At 37.2% G+C, this 18432-nt stretch overlaps 1 protein-coding gene across 7 annotated transcripts in view; it reads right to left on the reverse strand.

The window, feature by feature from the left end:
* Positions 1-18432, reverse strand: part of INPP4B (inositol polyphosphate-4-phosphatase type II B) — a 366554-nt gene that overhangs the window by 99843 nt on the left and 248279 nt on the right. For all 7 annotated transcript variants that reach the window (XM_032687037.1, XM_032687036.1, XM_032687038.1 and 4 more), the window contains 4 exons: positions 17345-17424; positions 9300-9411; positions 6479-6551; positions 180-327 (listed from right to left, as the gene is read on the reverse strand). In XM_032687037.1, the coding sequence (XP_032542928.1) occupies positions 180-327; positions 6479-6551; positions 9300-9411; positions 17345-17424 (413 nt within the window). The remainder of the gene's footprint in view (positions 1-179; positions 328-6478; positions 6552-9299; positions 9412-17344; positions 17425-18432) is intronic.

Below are 18432 nucleotides of genomic sequence, written 5' to 3' on the forward strand. Positions count from 1 at the left end.
ATTCTGAGTAATCAATTCTGTTGTTCAGTTACAGCTGTAAATTTTTAGCAGCCAGAAAGATCACTGTATTTTGCCCATTTCATACTACAAATTAATATTTTTAGCTCATCACTTGCATGATTCCGACTCACAAAAATAGAATTTAGAATTTACTATTCCTTCTTTTTCTTCTTCCTTACCTTCTCATATCCTCCTTTATGTGCAGATTTATTAGTTCTTTAGGAACGTGGAAAGAGAGGGTGGTCTCAGCCATCTGTTCCCGGATCCTCATCCACTTGTTGTCAGAAGTAGGGAATCTATATAACTTACAAATCGGGTTTTTTAGCACTGCAGAGAGGAAAAAGATATATCATTGCTCTACTGTGGTTATATGACTCTTCGAAAATTTATGACAACCATTTCACGGAAAAATAATACATTATTTTCCCCCTTGCTTAAAGAATTAATTTTAGAACCATTACAATTCTATTAAAAATGTTGAATTTTTATTTAATTTTTTATAGCAGCATGTGGAGGACAAAGTATTACTAGTACAGTAGATAAATCACATTTTACCAGCATAGCAGGCAACCTGTGAATTTAATATTTCAGTATATATTATACTCTTTTTTTCTCACATTTAAGATACAGTTAAGAGAAAGAGAATGCACAAATAAACTATGAACACACATCCAGTCCCCAGCATCGCTTACCACCTGCTAGAATCACAATGCTAATAAATTGCACAGAACAAATGGAGCATGACTAAGAGTTTAGCTGTATCTGATGCATCTTCTCCGTGATATGCACACACAGAAGTCATTAACACAAATACAATGTGTGCATCTACATCACAGCAAACTTGACCTTTGTATGGTCCTGAGGATGCCATTTGAGAGTTACCTTGATCATTGGTGTTGTCAAGAGACTGTCACTCCATAGAAATAAACACATCAGTCCTGTCAACATGTTACACATGCTGTTCTCAGATCACCATTGTAACTTGACATGAGAAAATCATGTTACTTGGTGTCTTTGAAGATTATGCTTCAAACCTACCATGCTTTTTATTTTAAAGTTCTCCCACGTTGGCTACACTTCCATTCAGATCTTACAACTATGCACCATAATAAAGGTGGGAAATTTCTACCGTCTCCTTTCCATCTTTTCTTTTACCTTCCTGTTATTTTCCAGAAAGGATAGGGAAAAAGCTGAGAAAAAAAGTAGTTCTATTTGACTACTCTGATAAGCTTACTTGGAGACAAATGATTGTCATTTAATACACCCATCTGCTGTTTCCTAACACAGAATGCCTTTGGACAGCCATCCAAATCCTCCAATGGTACCTTTCTACACACCTCCTGGTAAAAGCTGCCTTATAGTAGGCTCCCATTGATCTGCCACTGAGTGGTCTATAACTCAAAGGAATGCACTCCCCATGTGGGCAGCAAGGAAACTACTGCTGTCAAAATGACATCTACTAAGGGAAATTTCAACTTTACAACTCACTGCCACCATTAATGCTTATGTAGGCTGATTTATAGAGAATGAAAAACACAGATCAAGACATTAAAGATACACAAACTGTGCTGTCTAAGAAAACTTTTTTAAAAGAAGTCCTTTAAGAAACAAGACTAGCAATTCAAAGATACCTGTAATAAACCCATTGCTGGCAACTCAAAGAAAGAAATGCCGTAAGTAATCATGTTTTAAGTAATTGTAGTTGTATTGCTTTCTATTCCCATCACTCTATTGAGATGTCTTTAATCACTAGTCTTTGACAAAAAAACTAGAGGCTTTTTTAGAGTCATTTTGCCTTTAGTTATTAGTGATTTTAATTTCAAAAACTAAATTCTGACTTAACTGTTTTGAAATAAGCCTAAGAGATGCTTGATAGCTATGGCAAATGAATAACAGAGTTTTTTTTTCTACTAACACCCCAAATACCTTAATGTTCAAGCATCTTTACAGCTTGATAATCCTCTCCACACAGACTTAACTACTGTCCACTACAAAAAAAGCATCTCCAATCAACTTACACCCAGTGTCTGGGCTTTATTGTACCACTTGATTAAAATATGTTGCAATGCATATTCCTTATTTTCCTCCTTTTTTTGCTGAGATTCTTCTAATTGACAAAATCAGTTTTGTCAATAATATTAACAGTTTCTATCAGTTCACAAAGCAGATATATGGCATCAATCATCAAGACAGGGAATGTAAATTTTCAGATGCCAGGGAGAGCTCAAGAAACTAAGGGCTAATTCAGGTCTGTCCTTAAACAGAAAACTGCCAAACCAGAAGATAATTTTGGTATGGGTTCATTTTTTTCTTTGTGCCACTTGTTAAGTAGGAAGCAGGTTGGTACTTATTACCAGGACATTTCAAATGATGATTTCACAGACACAAAAGACTCTTTTTCTTTATTTAACTTTTTTATAGCTACTTCCTATAAAATTTATCACAGGATGTTTTTCCAAGAACAGCTCTTACATTTGCACTCAGAGCATATTACACTGAAAAATTCACATTTATCTGTGAGAACCTAAAGCACATATGTAGCTGCACAATCTTTTTCTTCCCATTTCTCCACTTTCACCACCACCACCACGGGAAAAAACCAAAATGAAACAGAAGACCTGCCAGTACTGCAGCATGATAGCAAGGGAGACTAAGAATCATTCTGAAAATACGGATCCAAAGTTGTGACTTTTATTTATTTAATAATAGAATTATTAAACTACACTTCAAGTACTAGCTGAATTTTCAGGTCTTTGATTCAGGTCTGAATTTTCAGACAAGGATAATCTCAAGTGTGTTGTAAGTTTTAAAAAAACGGTCAAAACATCTCTCCATGGGTTTAAGAAGAAAATTTTATTTACAAACTCAGAAAAAAGCCTGGGAATTTTTCACAGGGAATCAAAATAATTCCAATATACAATATCGTTAAAGCTTGAGGTTGTCCGTAAAAGCTGTGTAATACTTGATGTTTTTCTTATAAACAGAAAAACCTCAGAAGTATCTTCCTTTTCAATTACAACAATAATTGCTTTCTAATTAAAGCAAGTTGTCTAGAACAGAATTCTAGAAGGCATGTAAAACCACCAAAACAGTAAGAATGGCAAGACTAGATTTGGTTTTTATAAAAAGTAGTTATTAAAATGAGTGAAGGTTTCATAAAGGTAACCCTTCCTGTATTTAGACTGTGATCATGAGAGGCACCGAAAAAAATGAAATCCACATGAACAGCTGTGGTTAAGAAAGAGAAAAACCTATTTTAAAAGTTTTTCTATATAGCATGAAACATAAAAGCCAGTACCATATATTTAACCATCCATATTTTTACACATTCTTTTTTTAATTTGAAGATCTCTGTGCTTTTTATTCCATGCAATATCCTATAAGAAAAATAAAAATATAATAATCTGCTTCCCCATATGTTAAATAAAATATTTTTGTTCCCTATTGAACACAGATCAAAGCATATCACTGTCATATACTAATTTACTAAGAGTGTTTCTATTTATAAATTCCTCTGCAACACAGGTGTATTAAGCATATTACTTTAGGAAGAGTAATTGTAGCTTTCTTAATTTTTGCTTAATTTCAATTGCTTTCATTCTCTTTTTTATTGTAAAGTACAATTTGTTTACATGCAAACAACTGGCAAGCTCTCCCACGTTATAAATAAATAACTGAATTTTGAGACATAAATTCAGTCTCTTGGGGTATAAACGGAATAGTGATCAGGCTCTGAAATACACCACTCATTCCCACTCACTCAATAAGCATCACACAACTCACTTGAGGGCTGCGAGTTCCCCACATTAAGATTTAAATTTGAGAAGAATGCCAATGTACATCTACCCCTACAGGCTTAAGAGATTTACACGGGGGTATTTTTTTCAGCTCCATCGTTTTGAAGGCCTGATAAACAACAAGAAACGGAAAGTACCAGAAATCTTTACAACAATATACACATGTACTGAATATATATGCACATGAAATACATGCTGTACTGTGGATAGTTCTGTATGCACCCAGCAGGGAAAATACTGCAGGCAGTGTTGATGTTATCAGGTTCCCTGACACTTCTATCCCTTTACTGCTCCTGCTTCTTGCCCTTCAATCCTTGTTTTCAGTTGCCTCCACTTCTGCCATACTGAAATTTGTCTGGCTTAAACTGATTATTTTTTGTTAAATTTTCAGTTAAGATGGTCCAGCTGCACAGAATGAAGCCAGAAATTTGCAATGCAAAGTTCTGCACTTTATAAACTTGAATTCTGATATTACATTTGTTACAGAGCTGTGCATTTCCCCATATCCATGGCAATGCAGCCAGACCTGACAATCGCATCAGCCTTGGGAAAGAAATCTCAGTATGTAAAACCTCAAAACTTGAACTAAACAACTCATACATGCACCAAGGGTTTACATTTACTGAAAATTCTTGCATCCTTCCCAGTTTCTAGTACCAACAAAACCGCATATGTCATTCATACAGAGTGGAGGAGCACATTTTTGGCAGAGCCAATGTGTGCTGCAAGATGCTTAAGGGCAGCTCAGGTACCCATATGAGAAATCCAGTCTCCAGGCAACAGAGTGCTTTAATTCACATGAAGCCCAGTCACGGAGTCATGCTGGGGCAGAAGTCTGGTGGGTTGGACACAGAGGCTGACAGTATAGTAGGGGAGCTAAAATTTTCCAAGAAAAGAAACTGGGAATTTAGTAAAAAGAGTGGGACTGACAAAACCTGGAACCAGTGCCCAGTGTCAGCAGGAAAGTGGAGGCAATGTTGAGGTGTGAAGAGAAAGCCACAAGCACAGGAAACAGACTGAAGAGTAAGTATTTATTAGAACAAACTTCCTGTGGCTGCAAACTCTTTCCAATATCCTGCATGCTGTCATTTTTTGCATATGCAGCTGCAATTCTGCTCTTTCCCTTCAATTCTTTAAAAAAACTAAAAAAAAAAAACAAAACTACAAAACACCCCTCCATGATATGTTTGATTTTATAAACCCTAGTAATGTCGGGTGGGATTTAGGCTTTATACTGTGTGTGTGTATATGAGAACAATAAATGCCAAGTGCTGTCTAGATACACTGTGGAATAACATGCAAATACTCTTGACAAAGTGATCTAGACTTCAGTAGTCACAAAACTAACATCTTCCTTGGAAATTCCAACAAAATACATTCCCCAAACTGCAGCATTTCCCCATCCAAAAGAACTTAACAAAAAAAACCTCAATCAAATACACACAATGGAGGCAGCAAACAGGAAGAAATCAGTTGTGAAAGCAACATTTTCTCTGAACAGAAATGTCATTTCTTTAAGACCCACTTATCTGGGTGACATTCGGAATCAGAATCAAAGAACCGCTGCACTGAATTAGACCAAATTGTTCAACTGGCTCTGTATCTTGTCTCCAAGAAATGCCATAAATAGATACCTAGAGAGGCAAGATACTCTCCCTGCCTCCAGCTATTTCCACTTCAGGAATTTCTAGAGCCAGATGTAGTTCCTGTACATTCAGTGATTCTCAACTAACATCTTTTCACAAACATATCTAGTCTCGCATTGAACTGCCGAAAAGAAAGAGCAGTTCCGTAGAAGAAATTTTTCCCCTGCTTCTGATCAAGTCTCAACAGGTCACAGAAAAAAATTACAGCATTCAAACATATATGGAAAAAAATTTGGGAGGGTTCTAGTGCTTCCTTTAAACTGAAAAGCTAGTTGGATAAGTCTGTCCTATGAGAGAAGTCATAGGAAAAAGTTTCAGCAGAGGTTCTAAAACTTTAGTAACAGTTCTCCTCAACTGTATGCAGCAAATACACAGAATTCTTGACAGCACTGTGGTTTCAGATGACCCATATAACTTATTTGTGACACTGTTACTGCAGAGTAATGGAGATTCATAAACTTGGGCTAATAAAACTTTTATGGTGCAGCATATCAGCATGTAATATTTCTCAGTATAATGAAAGAGAAATAGATCCAGTTTAACACCATACACTCAAGCCCAGAGTTGACCTAGAACTGAGAATGCCTTGCCAACAGCTCCCTTCATTTTAGGACACATAGCTTTCAGATCAAACCGAAACTGCCACTGCATCAACTATGGGATAGATTAGTTCTCCCAGGTATTCAGTTACAAATAATGCACAATTATTTAACAGAATGTCATGCAATGACATGCCAGAAACTTACGATTCCATGTCCATGGAAGTCACTGACACACTTGAAAATCATTGAATGGTAAGGATGTAGGAGATGGAAATCTTAGCACTGCTTCAGATAGCATAATTCACATACATTTCCTTGTGTTTCTCAGTAAAATGATACTGTCACACATGCATAAAACATTAAAATACTGAACTTAAACATCTGTGCAACATTTGAAGAGCATTTAACAAGCTGTGACGCAAATTGTCGTGATTTCCCCAGGATCTGACATAGCATTGCAACAGCCATCTTCTATGGATGTCAGAAAACTTACCTGCATTTAATGAGGGCAGGTTGTCTTTCCCACTTATGCCTTCAGTGGCTGTACATTCACGAACCAATGCACACTGCAAAAGAAATGCAACCACAAATGCAGCAAATTCAGCTGTCTAAGAAATCCATAGCAGTTTATAAACCGTGGGAAAACCATCACTGATGATGTAACTTCTCAGCCCTTAATTATAATTTACACTTTTTTCTGTATATTTCTGTTTCAATATACTGTAACACAATCTGAATTACAGCCGAAAAAATGACAAAATGTGATCAGTCATTCCATAATAAAACAGAAAGGTTTCCTAACAGTAGAGTGGCAGAAGTGTGGAGAGATACTAGCAGTTTAGCTTAATAAGTATATGTCTCAGATAAGAATAAATCACTTATGGTTTAAAAAAACTTTCTGACAAGTTTTGTGCTTTCAAAGAGGTTTCTTTAAGCAAGGCAGTTTTCACATGCACAGTGTGAGAAAACACTCCATTAATTTTTAAACAAGGGAGAAGTAGGAACTGCAAAAAGTCTTTAAAATGTGCTCGCGGTTTGCGATTGAAGTAATTTGTTATACAAGTGACCTGGAAGATTTCTTTGATGTTTTATTGAAGAATGAACCAGTGTACACCTATGTTAAACTTAGTAGGAAGTGTATTTTTAATGCTCCTCCTTCCCCCACTCATCAAAAAAACCCAGATAGCCTCTAAAGGTGAGAGGGAGCTCTGTCCCCAGGGCTTCCCCAGTTTCTAGAAGTTCTGTTGCACAGCTTAAAGCAGAGAGCAAGACCTGATGTACTCTCTACCAGTTGATACCTGAAATTGAATTTAACCTTCCCCTTCCAAGAGAAATTCCCTGCACATAGTTTATCTAATGAGTCAGAAAATCTAGTTCAAAACTTAATTATTTGAAGGAATTCAGTAACTGTACATCCTCACAATTGCATTCTCACTACGAACATATGATTCTATAATTCAACTAATCTGTACAAACTAAGGATTCTTTTAAAGACCACAGAAAATACATCTGTCACAAGGCTGGTCTTTCTTGACAAGTATTAGAACCCCCTAGAAAGATGCTATTAAAGCCTTCTGTCTCCCCCAGGCTAGACACAGTTCATTAATTACATCTCAAATAATTCTGAAGAGTCTCATTTCACATTTTGAAATGGAAGAAAAATGAAAGAGAAGGCTGTAAAATCAGCTCATGTTGCATATCTCATGGAAGTTCTATAGTTCAGAAAGATTTCACAGAGTTTTTTGGCTTCTTTGGAACTGGTACTAATCATTTATTGTTTTAAAAGGGCATTGAAGTCCTTTGAGACGAATGGTGAAAAAAAAGTGTAAAATCTATCCTCAGAATGTGACCCAAAAACAGACAAGCTTGGTTGAGCAGAAAAGATATTGAAAACAAGTACTTTTCTAAAAAAGTACAGTTTTATATATTACTTCCAAACAAAAAATGCAGTTCTTCAGTCTACATTCCCTGTGGCAATATTTTTTTTTCCCATGAAGAAGAGAATTCACCATACTGTTCAGCAGTACACCATTGTAATACTGCATTCTTTGTCAGTGCAAATGGGGCTGCAGAGCCAGAGATACCAGGAGGAGGCAATTCTGTACAGGCACATCAGTTGCCATCAGTCAGGGGACCCAGTTAAAGACACCTTTTTATTAGATGTAAATCATTGAAACCCAGATTTCCTCATTCTGAGCAGTCATTTCTGTATCTTTTCCAAGCTCAAACCTCTTGTCATCCCAGAGACAGTATATCCATTCCACCCTTCCTCTGTTGATTCTCCATTCCTCTCAAACCCACTCCCTCTGTATCATCTCCAGCTCCAGTCCCCACTGGTTTTCCCTGCAGCAACGTGCCTACTTCAAAGCTTTTATGGTTTTTCTGAGCCCTTCTGTCCTTCCTCTTGTCCCTCACCATGAACACCCTGAATCAGAACCCCCTACACACATCCTCTGGTAAACCCTGCCCTATGCTCTGAGGTACCACTGCAATGCTGTCCCTCCTGGTGGTTTTCCCCAGCTCCCATGTGTGCTCCCATGAAACACAGTTAAAACCTGCCCCTCTGCGAGGGAATTCACCTCTTCTTTGGCTTGCCTGTCATTCTTTCCAGACTTTCAGTATTGTGGGCACAGGTTGCACACAAAACTCGATGTGAACAAGACTTCAAGGGCAGAAAACAGAGTAAGGAAAAAAAGTCATATTTACGGCATCTCTATGGACAGTTTTTTGATCACGAGTGATTAAATACACTCAGTTTTGATCCATAAAAGCTATTTTTTTTCCTAAAGAAGGGGAGAGACTAGGAAACTCAGGTTAGATTACTCTGTGCATCACAGAATCATAGAATCAGCTGGGTTGGAAGGGACCTCTGAGATCATCAAGTCCAACCCTTGATCCAACACCGTCGTGGTTGCTAGACCATGGCACTGAGTGCCATCTCCAGTCTCATCTGAAAAACCTCCAGGGAGAATCCACCACTTCCCTGGGCAGCCCATTCCAGTGCCTGTTTACACTCTCTGTAAAGAATTTCTTCCTAATATCCAACCTAAACCTCCCCTGGCACAGCTTAAGACCATGCCCTCATGTCTTACTGAGAGTTGCCTGGGAGAAGAGACCAACCCCCACCTGGCTACAACCTCCTTTCAGGTAGGTGTATTTTCACGAAAAATTATTTTTAGTTTAGGGAAATTGTGTACATGGTACTTTACTCCAGAAATTTTTTATTAAGTTGTTAACCCAATTTGGAATTAGTATTTTAGACATTTGGTATGGCTGATCATTTAATTAACTTGTGCAATAAACTGAGTTTCTACCTTTTGATCCTGGGTATCTGTTGTGATGTGGTCTGTTTCCCCATCCTCCAGCTCTCCCATCTTCACCAGATTGACTTCAATGGTACCAACTGCCTTTCCACCATCAGAAGTTCTGGGGAAAAAGAACCAAACAACCTGTGCCAAAAAAGCCAACCCAAGCATCAAATTCTTTCAATAAAAATATTATCAGTAAACATTTAGTCCTCTCTCCATTCTGCATAGCTGCAGTCACTTGTATTAAATTCATTATTGGCAATCATAAGCCAAATGTTAACAGTGAGGTAAATTCTTTATGGCAATGAAAGTTTTCATCACGAAACTGAGGATAGGTAAGTGCTATAGATGAATCCATGAATGTTGCCAAGTTTTCATTCTAGGCATTATTCTATCTGTGGACTACCAGAGAAAGGACTGTGACATTGCACCAATAGTCCATTTATGACCTGCAATCCCACTGCACAGGACTTCACTTTGTTTTCTAACACAACCTGTGAAGAAAGGACATACTCAGTATAAATATAACTCCTGTGAAACCAAAATAATGAAACTAATCTGAACATCACTTTTTCCTTCGTAGTCTTTTTGCAGAGCAATTATTCAGAACCCATCCCATTTCTTGAAATATAAGGGAGATGACAATACAGTTCCAGGTGAATTCCTTTATTATCATCTCCAAAAAGAGTTTATTTCTAATTAAGTAAAAACAAATAGCAATTCAAATTCACATCTCCAACAAAAGAGTATTGCTCACTACCTTTTGGAAGAGACAAGAGTTTAATCTCTAAAAAGATACTGAATGCTTTCTCAGCTCTTACTGGTAGCAAAGCACCAAGGTTAATAGCACAGTCTATCTCCACTGGCTTATTCTGAACAGTTGGATTTTTTGAAAGGAAGGAAAGAAGGGTAACAGACCATTTAATAATAGTGAGGAAAGTATAACAACAGGGACCAAGCAAAATAGGCAAAAGGAAATGATGAGAAGTGTATCAGAACTGCAAAAACACAGAGAGGAAGGAGAATAAAAAAAAACGTGTTTGGGGCAATACTGCATATAACCTCAGGAGTGAAAATGAACAGTGATGAAGCAGGACAAAGGAATACATAGAAAAATGATTAGAAGGCTGAAAAAAAAAAAGAAAAAGAACTTTTGGAAACAGGAATATAAGAAAAAAGTGTTTCCCATTAAAAACTGCCATGTTCCTAGGGCAGTCCATGCTGCAGGAAAACATCAAAATCCCCTTCAACACCGACGCCCTTCCAGAACTTCAAAAATAGTCCTCACATTACTTTAGCAAAGAAGGGAAAATCCCCTAAACACCTTTATCATCATTTCAGCAACCAGGAGAAAGACAGTGGTCCAGTGTAGTGCTACATGGAGGTGCCAGTCCCACTACAGCCCAATTCCTGCTCCCACTCTGGCACTGAGGGCCCACGAGCAGCACCACACTGACAGGGATTCTGTCTCCTGCTCTGCATCAGGGTAGGCCCAGCTCAGCTTTCCCGTGTTGCCTTCTGCCACAGGCAGGCTTTCCCAGAGCACTTGTGGCCCAGGCAGGAGGACCATGTCTCTGCCTTGAGCTCCCACAATTCTCCATAATCTGTATTTGTGCACGGAGTATAAGGTCTTAATTAAATCAGAGTACGCCAGCTCTTTACACTGACTAAAGCTAAGCACATACATTGGTCTTTTCAGGCCTGGATATATATTTACCATGCTAAATCAAAACCTTCTTGTCCTACAGTAAAGTCTCAAAAAATGGTTACCCCCAAGCTTCAAATTTAAATAATAATTTTGGTTGCAAACAATTAGGTACTCAGTAGAATCCACCTATCTTGTAACTATCCAAATATGTTCTCATGTAAAACCTTGCAAAATAAACGTAATCTTTCATATTCACATGTGTCACTCGAAGTCAAATTAATTACTGACAATAAAATACAGCAACAATTAAAATTAACCAATTCCAGACAGCCTCGGAATCAAAGACTAATTAACATCAATTAACAAAGTATGCAGAAGAAAAGTAAAAGTTGTGTTCAATGTCCAAATAGTGCTTATGAGCAAAAATACCTAATAATTTTGAAATGCATGACAACTTCAGTGTCTTCTGAAAGAAGACCATTCCCCCGAGTTGCTATAGCTTAGTGGTTTGACTTCATTTGTTTTCTCCTTCTTGTGTCAAACCAGCACATAAACTAGGCTATGCCAACAAATGGACTACAGCTTCCCAAGAAGAAATGGAATACAACAGATCTTAGCAAAACACATATACCTTTAAAAACCAGAGTAAGTGTGTGGTTATAAGACTGAAAATTTTTCAACAGCTTAACCAGTCCTGACCAAAGTGTTAAGTGGGAGACATCATTACTAGGCTGACTTTAATATGCAATAGCACTTCGCTGCTACCCTGGTCTAGAAGGAAAAACCTGCATTCATTTGACTTCCAGAAGTAACATCCTACTCATTCTTTTTTCAGGGAACGCATTTTTCTGAGACTGACCTACATAAACCAGATCTGATTTAAGACTACATCAGGGTAATTAAGAGTATAAACAAATGCTGAGCAAAATGGAGCTCAGTTAGCAAATGAACTGATAAAAGCCAACATGGCATGTTGCAGCAGTAAAATTGAAAAAAAAATGGAAATGCTAGTTATGCTTTCTCAGTCCTTGTCTCTTGTTCTTTAGAACACTAAATATTCCCCCTTGCTGCTGTTATTAGAGGTTTGGCCTCAGTATGGCAGTGAGCACTGCATTGCTTGGCTGCATGAGCAGCAATATGCATTTGGAAGCTTTCTCTATACATGTTTTAAAACAATGATTGATCTAATTTCACTTTTTTCAATTATTTCCTTCTCAGAATGACTCCTGTAATATTACAATCTGAAACATGCAGTATCTGCAAGAGAAGGTAACGCAACAGAATAAAACTAAACAGTGGGACTGTTGCATTATAGCTGTACTCCTTCCTCCAGTTCTTATCTTCCCACATGGAAATATGAAAACATAATTAAAAAAAATAACAACCCCCAAACCAAAAAGTTTCTTTTTAATGCTACAGGCACACAAATCAACAAAGAGCTCTATAAATGCCCAGGGCAAAGCTGTCATTAGCTGTGTCATACACTGGGGTTTTAAAACTCTACTGGTGCGTGACATTCCTCAAAAAGACATGTCATGCATTTAAAACTTTCCAGCAACATCATGAGACTTAAATTTCACTTGAAAGAAAAACTAAAAGTGAGAAACAGAAGTGATGCAGTGGGAAAAACAAAAATAGCCTGGCTATCATACTTAAATAGGATAAAAATCTGTATTATTTTACTTTGCACTGACAGTATTGTGTGCGCACACACACATATGGACACACTTCACATAAAGTGCCTGGGAAAATGTGAAGAAAATCTCACACATACACACTGTTCAGTAGAGTATCAGGAGAGTAATTAATTGGTTTTAGGATACTTCAGAATGCATTGGGATAGAACCAGCTTATTTGCTGTAGTTTAATGAAGCTGAAAAGTGCACTCCGCACTCACATGGTGCAGTGAAGATTGTCCCTGCATCAAATTGCTCACAGTCATCTGACAGGAGATACCACAGCCCTGCAGAATAAAGGGTTGCACCCTGACAAATCTGCATAGGGACAGTGGGGATGAGGAATACACCAAAAATAATTTAAAAAGTGTCAATGTGAAGAAGCCCATATAAGGCACAAAATCTAGCTGGCTTATAGAGTTAGAAAACTGCCAATTATTTTAGCAGCCTGGGATAAGGAGTAGAAATCATCTCATATCCATCCACAGAGCAGCTACATTTGAAATAGATTTCTTTACCATCCCAAGTCCTTAAGGATCACCAGGTCAGTATCAGGGGAGGAGTTAGCCAGGAACAACATGTGCAGCAGGAATATGTGCCCACCTTACTAGTTCTGGACATAACAGGTTGGTCCAGGCATGCAGAGAGAAAGAAGGTAACAAGTTAGTGGTGGAAAAGAAAGGTAGGTGGACTGAGAATGGCAGTCATTTGCCTTCAATGCTGATCTCATCAAGTCGCATTACTGACTGTTGAATATGCAAATTTAGGCCTGCTAATTGGTTCCCTTGGCCATGCACCTTTCTTCCAAAAAAAAAAAAAAGAAAAAGAAAAAAAAGGATCAAAAACACAAAGAAAAAGGGAAGCAGACTGCATATTTGCATAGCTATGTTAATTATAAATGACAAAGTGAGTTACTGTGTGAGTTACTGCCTGAAAAGCAAACTGCATGACTGAGTCTAGCAGACAGTCCCTTTCTCCAATGCATAATACAAAATAAATGTGATTAGTACAGAGTGACATACGGATTGCCATAAAATTAATTTCTCCACTGATGCAATATATTTTGAAATATCCAAGCACAAAACTATTGTACTTGCACAAAAGAATGTTTATTCTGTGAATTCACAGTGGAGCCTACTCCAATTGATACTGTTTTTAAACAAGTCCCCCATAAACGACATTCTGTTGCATGCTAAGGTAAATAAACAAAGTCTTGCAACGTTAAATTCCTTCTGTTTTTTTGATTTCAATGTACAGTTGATTAAGCTTCATGTCAAAACAGGTTTCACCTCAACTGTATTGGAAATTTGCCTGACTTAAAAAGGCAAGCTGTTGTTCACCAGTTTCCTTGGGTGGATAACATAATATGAAGCAGCCAAGAAACAATTTCAGGATGGAGACCAAGTAAAGCTAGTTGTAAGCAGACTTCTACTGAATTTTAATAGAAAAAAAGTAGCTATAGTATTTTATAGCCATCATTTGCTAGGGAAGTTATTTCAAGTACATAAACGACTGCAAAAATTACTGTGCCACTTTCAAATTCTCTCTAGTTAGTTAAACATTGTGAATGTAACTATTACTGAAGTGCATTTACATGTTTTCTGGCCCACTGAACTACAAGGTGTTGGGAGGGAGGGAAGTTAAGAGGACTTTCTTTAATGAAGTCTTTGAGTTGTTATTTTGAACTTTCCAAAAATAAGTATGGTTGATTTCCTTTAGTTAAAGGAAATAAGTTCGGTCCTGTCCAAGAATAATGAAAATAAGACAGCTAAAAAAAGCAGATTGCTAGACAAACAGGTATTGTCCAAGAGGTCAAGCACAGGCACAGGTTTAAAGAAGGTCTGTACAGTACATGACTGACAGACACCAACAGGCACAACCTCTCAGATAAACTATACCTGCTAAGAAGAGTCCATCAGACAGATGTACTTAATTTTTCCAGAGAACACCAGAGAGCACTATTATCTTTTTCCTTTGCTGCTTCTTACATGTAACTCACTGGAAACCATATCAAAACTGCCCAAGCTAAAGAGGACTTTCCTGGAAACAGGCAAACTAACACCACAGGGGAAGCAGCTAATGGAAGTACTAACTGCTAGCTTTACAAAAAGCCACAGACCTCAACCAAGCAAAAAACCACCGCGTTATGCTGTTCTTAACAGAAAGGTATGGCAAAAACGGCCTCTAAACTGAAACTAAAACTTAAATCAATTAAAAAAAACCCCATCAGTTTTAATTACTAAACTAGCAGACAGTATATGTAACTCTCATTTACAGAGAAAAAAGTATGCTTTTTTACAGAGAAAATGTATGCTTTTTTTTTAATTGGATACACTATATCACATAGTCAATATTAAGAAATATTCCCCTGACGAATAAGGCTTTTGTTTTATTCAATAGTCTATTTTATCCTGTTCAGCATCACAACCCTGTGAGAAAGCTGGAAGCAAGTGGTGTTGTATTACCATTGCAAAATTAAGCACTGAAGTTTATGGAAGGCAATTCTGCTTTTATAAATTTCATATCGGAAACTGCAATCCCAACTCTCCAGCAACTAAATTCCTCTGCCAACATCAGTTGTGGACTTCGTCAACACTGAAGCAATTCTACAAATTGACCTGCCCATGTTCTGATGATTAGCTATAGGTGCAGACATCCACAAGGAACACTCAGTCACCAGTTAAAGGCACCTTTATAGAAAAAAAAGGACAATCAAAAGAAAAACTTCTTTTGCAGAGGTTGTGTAACTTATGTCCCTCATCACTATTAGGGTACAATGGTGGGAAAAGGGAAAATTAGAGCACAGTTTGTCAACAATAAGGAATTATAGACGTATGCCAGCTCTCCACAAAGTAACAGAAAATTACAAGAACATTCTTTAAAAATCACTTTTATATTTTTACACTGTACCTCAGAAAAACAATGGCAAGACATAACAACTAAAAAAAGAAAAAAGGAAACAAAGTAAAACAACAACAAAAAAAAAACCAGTTAAAAAGTAACCAGAGTCTATAATTGCACCAGTATTTACAGGGCACACCGCAGAGCTATTTCCGGGTCCTTATATCTCTACTTCAAATCTAACAAAGGAGTATCTCGATCACAGGCACTCCCTGGTAAACTCCCATCCAAAGTATATCAACAAGAATTAAATAGAATTGCATGCTTTGACAAGTCCCTTGATATATTCTGTATCCTCCTGAAAGGTACTAATATAATAGAGTGATTAGAGAAAAGCAAGTTTAAATTAGTAGGCTGCTCTGGTTAAGCTGCCATTGAAGGAATGTGGATGATTTCTATTGATTTTCTGCTGCTGAATAGCCACAATCAGGAAACAATCCCACATTTGAAAGGTGAGGACTTTTTTTTCTTTAAAAAAAATATCCAACTAACTAAAAATGACCATTTACTGTATCTGCAAATTAATCTGAATTAGTACATTTGTGTTCTAGTGTTAGCTGAACAAAGTGGACATACAAGACTAAAAACATTAATTAAAAGCCAATTTATAGCTCATGAGTCACCCATTTTAACTTTTTGCTTACCAATTAAATTGGTTAGATACAAAATAGTTCCTCTGAAACTTTCCTGAAACTTTACATTCTGTCAACTACTGTGGCACCTGTCAGAGGCAATCTTTCAGATCAAGTTCTCAATATGTCAGTCAGTGAGGCAAAATTCGTCCCAAAAAACTATAGACAACTTGAATTCCTGTATGAAATCATTTATCTAGCCACAGATTTCCATAGAGAGTAGTTAGTTCACATTTTATTAGATTGGTTTTGTTTGTTAGACAAAGTTATCTGCTTGCTAGGCATGGCATTTTCTGTCTTTGGGAGAAATTAAAATCAAAGCATTTTGTTAACTTGGCCCTGTAAACTACACACTCATATGCAAGTATTATTGTTGAAATAGGAAGGTAGGTGCAGTAACAAAATCAAAATACTTCAAGCAGTTTCCATTTCAAAAAATGCAGTGTCCTTGATGCAGTGACAGTACCACAACATCACTGAACAGGCCATAACTCGGGCCTTAAGCCAAATTAAGGCTGGCTTCATATGCACAGGCTAACAAGTGTAACACAATTTTTCAACAGAACCTATGTACAATATCACAGACAGAAAAAATACCAGTGTCTCAGTTCTCCTAGTCACACCTTTTCTCCCAAAATGTTGCCTGTACAGATACCCAGTGAGTTTGAGCAGTTGCTCTGTGAAGCTTACCTGTACCTTCCCACTAATTGCAAATGAACCTCCACTGAGCTTGCAAAACTCAGCTCAACAAAACCCCAGCACTGTATAAAGTCCAATGAATTTATTCTGAAAATCACCACCTAAAAGGTTTCCCCTAACCTTCAAAATGTCTTGATTTGTATCTTGATTTATCTTAAGCCACACAAGACACTCTCTTCCTTCAGTGCACAGCTTTAAGAAGTATCTGTTCAGCCCAACCCCAGGTTTTGAACACTGGCTCTGAGTCTCCTGCAGCTCTGTGCCATCACTAATTAGAGTTGTACATCACACCCCCCACCCTCCACAATTTCAGTTTGACTGCACATCAGTGATAAGGTCTCCCTTGAGCCTCCTTTTCTCCAGGTTCCCAGCTCCCCCAGCTGCTCTTCATCTGACTTGTGCTCCAGATCCTTCACCATCTTTGTTGCCTTCTTTGGATGAGAAATGCCAAGAGTTAATAATTCAACTTGGTTTAAAACACAGGAAAACACTTACCTGAGGGTAAGGGTCAACTGTTGCTCCTTTGATTTTACCAGATCTCCTACTCTAAAAGTTGCACAGCCCAGGAAGCTTCTCTAGAAATCAAAGTGGAAAGAAAAGATAACGTATACATTAATTTTTCAACTTTTTTTGGTCTCACACTTGGAAATCTTTCTTTGGTACCTAGAAAAATACTGCATTTCAATATAATAGTTTGACACTCTATCCAGTAGAAATTTTTTACGCATCCATAGCATGATTATCAGTTAATTGGTAAAAATCTGGTTTTATGGGCAGGAACCTTTCTTTTCTCCATTAAGAACAATCTGACAACCTGACAAAATAACAGCTTGTAAGATGTACAGTCACAGGAAAATTTTCATTCAGTACAAGCATTTGCATTTTGCATCTTTTTCTTCTATATTTCTAATTTCTGGATTACAAGAAGTGTTAAGTTTTCAGTGTTTTACCAGAGTTGTTCTTGCTATGGTTTTCCCTCAAGCCTTTGGAACTACCATCTACATATTTCAAATGCGAACGTACTTGCAAAGAAGGTATTTTTAAATTGATTTCAGCACAAGTTTATTAACAAAAACATTAATTTCTCTAGTTTATGGCAGTGTTTGTAAGTACCTGTTTCCTTTATTTCCAATGTAAAGTGGATCTATTCATTGCAGTACAAGTGCAGAGAAATGTGTTAATGAAACTAGAATACCTAAAGTTAAATCAAGCTATACCACTATATCTTTTCCTTCTATCAAAATCACCTTCACATGAAAAAAATAGTGCAAAGAGAAAAAAGATTAAATTTTCTTTTGCATTTTGGTTACTTTTTAACCTCTGCTCATATCCTGCTGCACATTGCTAAAATCCCATTTGGTCAACTTGGCAAATAGCAGTATTCTTGCCTTGGGAACAATAGGAAAGAAAATAACAGCCTACAGCCATCTTCTTTGCATTTATCTTTCAAATATACAACTCTGTATCACTTGCTCTGAATAAACTGTAATGAGATCACAAGATTATGTGCAATTGTTGCAATAAAACAATAAGAACTACACAAAGTTGAATTTTTATTACACAACACTAATTTTACTCTACTG

The sequence above is a fragment of the Chiroxiphia lanceolata genome, chromosome 4 (assembly GCF_009829145.1).
Source record: "Chiroxiphia lanceolata isolate bChiLan1 chromosome 4, bChiLan1.pri, whole genome shotgun sequence".
Classification (NCBI taxonomy): domain Eukaryota; kingdom Metazoa; phylum Chordata; class Aves; order Passeriformes; family Pipridae; genus Chiroxiphia; species Chiroxiphia lanceolata.